Source organism: Elephas maximus, chromosome 25, assembly GCF_024166365.1.
Source record: "Elephas maximus indicus isolate mEleMax1 chromosome 25, mEleMax1 primary haplotype, whole genome shotgun sequence".
NCBI classification, from domain to species: Eukaryota; Metazoa; Chordata; class Mammalia; order Proboscidea; family Elephantidae; genus Elephas; species Elephas maximus.
Genome location: NC_064843.1, coordinates 38,294,373 through 38,301,249, shown reverse-complemented (window position 1 = coordinate 38,301,249; position 6,877 = coordinate 38,294,373). Strand labels below are relative to the sequence as shown.

General features: G+C 39.4%; 1 protein-coding gene across 1 annotated transcript; it reads right to left on the bottom strand.

The window, feature by feature from the left end:
* Positions 1-206: 206 nt before the first annotated feature.
* Positions 207-2,741, bottom strand: DEFB129 (defensin beta 129). The gene is made up of 2 exons (XM_049869477.1): positions 2,684-2,741; positions 207-625 (listed from the first exon to the last, which is right to left on the bottom strand). The coding sequence occupies exons 1-2, from the start codon at positions 2,739-2,741 to the stop codon at positions 207-209; spliced, it is 477 nt and encodes a 158-aa protein (XP_049725434.1).
* Between the last annotated feature and the right edge of the window lie 4,136 nt (positions 2,742-6,877).

Below are 6,877 nucleotides of genomic sequence, written 5' to 3'. Positions count from 1 at the left end.
GCTCTATGTCCTTTGTGAGGCTCTTGTGAGAAAGGTAACATTATGTAAATTATAGGTACTTAAACAGTATTTATTGAATAACCAATGACAGAGAACACAGTTCTACATCTCATTTTATAGACGAAGAAGACAGAGAAGACCTTGGATTTTTAGAGGAAAGAGCTGCTCAGAGGCTTCTTCAACTTCATTTCTGGTGTTGACAGTTTCTATGGTGGTGGCGTTGGTGGTATGGAGGCAATGGGAGAATCTCTGCTTTCTGCGGTGTCACTCTTGGTAGAAGCAGCAGTACTGGTGATGGTGGAGTTCAAAGTGGTGGTATTTGTGATGATGACGGTGTTGGTATTGGTAGAAGGGCTGATGCTCATGATTTTGGGGAGAATAGATGTAACATGATTTTTTTTTTGTATCATGGCATTAGAATTATTGTAATTTTTTAAAAGTCCTTGGGAGTTTTCTTCAAATGCATGAAGCATTTCAATTTGGATGAAGTTTTTTATTATTTGAACCACTTTTGGTCCAACACAACATTTTTTCTTCTTGCATTTGTCTATCTCTTTTTCATCCACGGTGCAATGGTCCTTGCATTTCCCAAAACCCATTAAACATTTTTTCAAGCCAAGGAATTCTGCCAGAGAAAAGAGAGAACCATTTGGCAAAGGTTAATAACCAGAGATAATGTTAAAACTGCTGAAGGGAAAGAACCAGAGTAAAAAGGAGTTTGTAATACTATGTTTTAAGTTCAGTATTTAGGGATGTTGATGGACACCTGGGCTGGCCAAGCGAACTTCTGCACATCTCCAACATCCAAAATAAATCTCTTTTACTTTCTTTTCCTTGAGTAACTTTAAAAATATAGGGCACATAGGTGAAAGAAGAATAAAAACCACCACTACCACCATCACCAAAAAACCATTGCTGTCGAGTTGATTTCTACTCATAGTGGCCCTGTAGGACAGAGTAGAACTGCCCCATAGGGTTTCCAAGGCTGTAATCTTTACAGAAGCAAACTGCTGCATCTTTCTCCCACTGAGCAGCTTGTGGGTTCGAACCACTCACCTCTTGGTTAGCTGCTAAGTGCTTAAACACTGTGCCATCACCCCCCCCCAAAAAAAAAAAAAAAAAGCAAACCTGTTGCTGTCGAGTCGATTCCGACTCACAGGGACCCTATAGGACAGAGAACTGCCCCCTATGGTTTCCAAGGGCTGCATAGTAGATTTGAACTGCCAACCTTTTGGTTAGCAGCTGAACTCTTAACCACCATGCCACCAGGGTTTCCTTGTGCCATCAGGGCTCCTTTGAAAGAAAAATCAAACCAAAACCAAACCAGTTTCTTTTGAGTCAATTCCAACTCATAGTGACCCTATAGGACACAGTACAACTGCTCCATAGGGTTTCCAAGAAGAAACTGGTGGATTCCAAATGCCAACCTTTTGGTTACCAGGTGAGCTCTTAACCACTGTACCGTGAGCGCTCCATTGAAAAAGAATAAGAAGTACAATTATTTGCTTTAAGATAGGATTTTAGACCCCCCAACTTAGAATCTTAGACACTTGTAGGGCATAACCATCCCATCCCCATGATCCTAGGAAACACCAACAAGAGTAAAATCTGTAACAAAATTAATCCAATAAAGAATTTCAGAACAGAACTGTCAGGACTTTTAGGAGTGCTGTCTTTGGCTAAACCCAGTGGTCCTTGTCCTCTCCCTCTTTGACAATTGTTCAATATGTGGTTCCTGGGACATGATGTTCTATCATTTTCAGCCTGTCTGAACACTCTATCCCTCAGAGGTCTTATTCATTATCATATCCTTAACCTCATCTCTATTATGATAACTCCTACATTGCCATCTATTTCTCTAAATCCCCTGCTCTGCTTGGTCCCTTATTGTCATCTGCTGTATTTTTCCATCCCAATGTCTCACCTTCTTTTCTGAATCAAGAAAGCTCTTTTCCCTTATCCATCTTACTTCGACTGATTTTCTGTAATAACAACAGATTTATGTAGCACATTATGAATTTCAAAGCATGTTCACATACACTTCCATATTATTTTCTCACCAAAAACAAAACATAAAAATTATTTGAGGCAAGTCTCAACATTTACCCTTTCTTTTCCAAAAACAACAGCCAATCGTCTAGTTCAGACTTTTGCCATAATGTGTTCATAGCTGCCCTTATGGTAATTTTGGGGATTTCAGGAAGACAAAGGCTGAGAGAAGAGGATGAAACTGTAAAATCTGGAAAAGTTGAGAGGAGAACATAGACCTGTTCACTGGATTCTAAGAGGACATCTTCTTCAGCGTGAAAGTAAGGCCTTCCTCCTTCCTATACCAGTGTGCAAACTGACAGGAACCCTTGGTTCAAGAGATGGTTTAGACTAGAAAAAGAACTAAAATGAGGTAGACTTGGGCTGAGTCCCAGGATGATAGCTATGTACAGGGCACTAAAGGCAGCTTTATATGTTGAATAGTTTCTGAGCTCACAGGAAACACCCTTTTTCTCTGTAGCTCCCTGGTTGCTTCCATCAGACACAGTCTAGGGCTAAGGGGTTATGGGGGTTCATTACTGATGCAATAGGTAAGACCTTCAGTCATCTCTCTGGGTACTTGCTCCCATTGCCGTGGCAGCCAAATCCCTGCTTCCTCACGCTGACCTTTCTTGAACCCGGGATTCCACATTACCTGTGTTCACCTGGGACTGTAGCATGAGGCTTGCAAAGATGGGAAAAAGGAGCTTCATGGCTGGGTGCCAGGGAGAAAGTCTTGGATCTGGGTGGGTGTTCTTGAGCTCCAGCCTTTATTGGTCTCCTCATTGCCTAAGGCCATAGGCAATGAAGCACAGCTGAAGGTTTGTGTGCTGCTCTTAGCAGTCATGTTTTCCTTGATTCTGTTTGATAATAACCTTTCCTGAACACCTTCATGCAACAAATTCTCTGCTCCTGATTCTGGGGGAAAACATAAGGTATATAAGATAGGAAAGAAAGAACAAGCCCTTTGTATCTCTCCTTCTTAATGCCAGAGCAGGGCAGGAATGGTATTATGCTTCACCATTTGTCAGTCCGTTTACACTTAAGGTTGGCCCTTGGTGCATGAGACTCATAAGAGCAGAAATAGCTATGGCAATGGACTCCTGGAGGATAGTCACTCTGGTTTGTCTAGAGTGATATCTCTAGTCGCCAGTATGTATACTGAATCAACATAGGAACTCAGTACCTGTTTGTTGAGTGATTTTGTGGGAAGAAGCTCTTGGCATAATTCTAACTTCTAAATTTCCAGTGATTCCCACTTCCTCTAGAAGCAGCAATTGTGTAGTATGCTGCCCTGATTCCTTGGTCATAGCTGATTAATCTAGGGGTGGACAGTAGAACCAAATCTACCAGTCAGATACTTTCTCCTGCTAATTTGTATTTTTTTTCTACAAAACTCGGATATAGAGTGCCATTGGCTGTGAATCCATTACTGGTTCAGGTCTCAAGACCTTCCCTGGTTCCTCACCTCTTTGAGATTTAAGCCTTCCTAGGATTCCATTAAAACCCATTGCCGTCGAGTCGATTCTGACTCCTGGTGACCCTATAGGACACAGTAGGACTGCCCCATAGTGTTTCTAAGGAGCAGCTGGGGGATTTGAACTGCCGACCTCTTGGTTAGCAGCCATAGCTCTTAACCACTTTGCCAGGATTCCACTAGCTACGATAATATCTTTCCAAAAAAATTCTTGTTTTCTTTAAGCTATCCTGGGTAAATTTTCGTTATGAAAAAGTTCTTCTTATGAACGTTCAACTTACAAAGTTCCATATTTCGTTTCTATTAATTAAACAACATAATCAAGCTAAGGCACATATCCTTACCTTGATACCTGTAGAAGAAATTAGCAGCCCTGTGGGGTAAGTTAGTCCTGACTATCACATTTTCATTGATCTCTGGTGTCTTAAGATGTGTTAAAATAACATTATTTACCCCATCATTTCTTGTTAGTCCAAAAGTGGTTGCAGCATTGAGAGTTCCAGTACCAATAGAAGCACAGTTGTTGTGGAATCAAAGTTTGAGTTAACAAAAAATGAAAAGTTATGAAAAAATTATGTTGCATGTGAATATGGGATGAATTCATCAACAGTAAGGAATAAATTTGAAAAAAACACAAGTTATGCACACATACAAGGTCTTATACCATGCGTATCAGTTGGGATTGAGTTGCAGGAAATAGAAAACAGTAGCTATTTTAAGCAGAATTGTATTTAATACCCAGAATTAAGTGCTTACAAAACTACTGAATGCTGATCCTAGAACAATTGCGGGAAACTGGCACAGCATAGAAGCTGAGGCTTCTGCCATGATCAGGAAGGTAGAGAATCGGGGGCCCATGACTGACCTGGTGGCTTCTAGAACACACCGTGGTAATTATAACACAAAAATGAGAATAATTCGCTGCTGCCACCACAACTGTCTCTTGAAATCCATAGATAGTGACCAGATGTTAGAATTTCGTAGCAGAAAGACCCAACAGCCATGTTTGCCAACAGCAACAGCCCAAGCATCAATCAGGAAGACAGCCTCTGCTTCACTTCTGCCTTTTGTTACAGGCGTTCATTTAACTGATATAACCTGATCCATATCAAGCTTTCTAAATGCAGTGATGTCTGGGAAATGAAGCTTTTGCTTTATCGTCTCTGCCTTATAGAGAGGAACACTGTAAGGATTTTGAAATGGATTCAGAAGACCAAACATTCATGTCCCTTCCAGCTCATCCCTTTGAACCCTCAAAATTCGCATACACCATTCCATCCGTATTTAAAATTCAAAGCAGTAAGAGTAACAACAATATATTCCACCATAATGTAATGCAATTGTTCCTTGAACAAATCAAAACACGGCTACTCTCACTACAAAAGGCTATCCCGAAAGTCCTGTCAGTCTCACCATCCATCTCTGAGTGACGTTCTACCTTCTTAGTTGTATCACAATGCTGATGTTTTGAAATATACAGACTATCTTAAGAATTTAACCATTCATCTTATATCAAATAATAGGGGCAAAGAGAGTGAGGAAAAATCAGAATATAGGTGTGCGTATAGACTTTTATTCATAATTATTACATTTTAACCTTTTATTGAAGTATGACTAATATAAAAAATTAGGAAATTGTGATTGTCCAGGTTAGGGAATGAATATAAAGTAAATGTACCCCTATCATTGTCACTCAGGTAGAAAAATTCTGGCAGCTCCCCTCCGGCCTCCTCGCCATTACTCCCTCCTCCCTCCATTCCAAAGGTTATTCTTACCCTGACTTCTGACAGCATTGATTAAATGGAATCCTACTGCATTGTTATTATTTTTTCTTTTAAAAGTTGTACTGGCTTCCCCAGTAGTATGTACTGTCTTACCCCTCACCAAATAATTATTATTTTAAACAGTTGTTTTGAGGTATAATTTACACCACAAAAAACTTACAATTCTATGTTATATATATATATAGTCAGATGATTTCAGTAAATTGATAGTTCTAATATTGTCACAATCTGGTTCAAAACTTTTCGTCACCCAAAAAAGCTGCCTCATGTCTGTTTACAGTTAATCCCAGCTCCCATCCCCAGCTCTAGGCAACCACTGAGCTACTTTCTGTCTCTTTAAATTTACCTTTTCAAGGTAGTAGGTACATTTCACAGAACCTGGAGTCTTTTGTGTCTGGCTTCTTTTACTTGGAGAACAAATGAAAACATTTGTTTTTGAGATTCATCCGTCTTATAGCATGTATCAGTAGTTTATTACTTTCAGTTGCTGAATATGACTTTTAATATAAACATATTTTGTTTACCCAGTTATTACTTGACGGACATTTGGGTTGTTCCCACTTTCTGGCTATCATGGATAATGCTGCTATGAACATTTGTGTACATGTCTTTATGTGAACACATGCTTTATTACTCTTGGGTAAATTCCTAGGAGTGCAATTGCGGGGTCTTATCAGTGGCACAACTAGTAAAATGCTGGACTACTAACTGAAAGGTTGATGATTCAGACCCACCCAGAGGTCCTTGGAGGACAGGCCTGGTAAGCTGCTTCTGAAAAGGCTCAGCCTTGAAAGCCCTATAGAGCAGTTCTACCCTGCCCGCATGGGGTGGCCGTGAGTTGGAATCAACTTGATGACAACTAACCACATGTTCACTTTATGCCAAACTTTTTAAGAAACTGCCAAATTTTCTTAAATTTCCAAAGTACCTGCACTGTTTTACAATCCTTTATCAGGTATGTGATTTGCAGATATTTTCTCCCACTCTGTGGCTTGTCTTTCCATTTTCTTAATGGTGTCTTTTGAAGCACAAAGCTTTTAATTTTTATGAAGTCCAATTTATCAGTTTTTCTCTCATGGATCATGCTTTTGGTGTCATATGTAGGAACTCTTTCCTTAATCCAAGGTCGTGAAGATTTTTCTCTTAGAATTTTTATAGTTTTAGTTATTACATTTAGGCCTATGATCCATTTGGAGTTATTTATGTCTGGGATGAAGTGTTTACATTCATTTTTGTTTTGCACCATTTGTTGAAAAGACTACCCTTTCTCCATTGATATTTCTTGGCACTTTTGCAGAAAATCGATGACCATAAATGTAAGAATTTATTTCTGGACTTCTAATGCTGTTCCATTCATCTTTATGCCCATCCTTGGGCCAATACAAGGCTGTCCTGATTACTGTAACTTCATTGTAAGTTTTGGGATTGGGTGATGTAAATTCTCCAACTTTGTTCTTTTATTTCAAAATCATTTTGAAATTTTGTTCTTTGCACTTCCATATACATTTTAGGATCAACCTATCAATTTCTACAAAAAAGCCTGTTGGAATTTTGATAGGGGTTGCATTGAATTTATAGCTCATTTTGG

Coding starts and splice junctions, on each gene's coding strand:
- DEFB129 (XM_049869477.1), bottom strand. CDS start 2,741: ATGAAGCTCCTTTTTCCCATCTTTGCAAGCCTCATGCTACAGTCCCAG. Junction 626..2,683: donor ACAGTCCCAGGTGAACACAG/GTAATGTGGAAT, acceptor TTTCTCTGGCAG/AATTCCTTGGCTTGAAAAAA.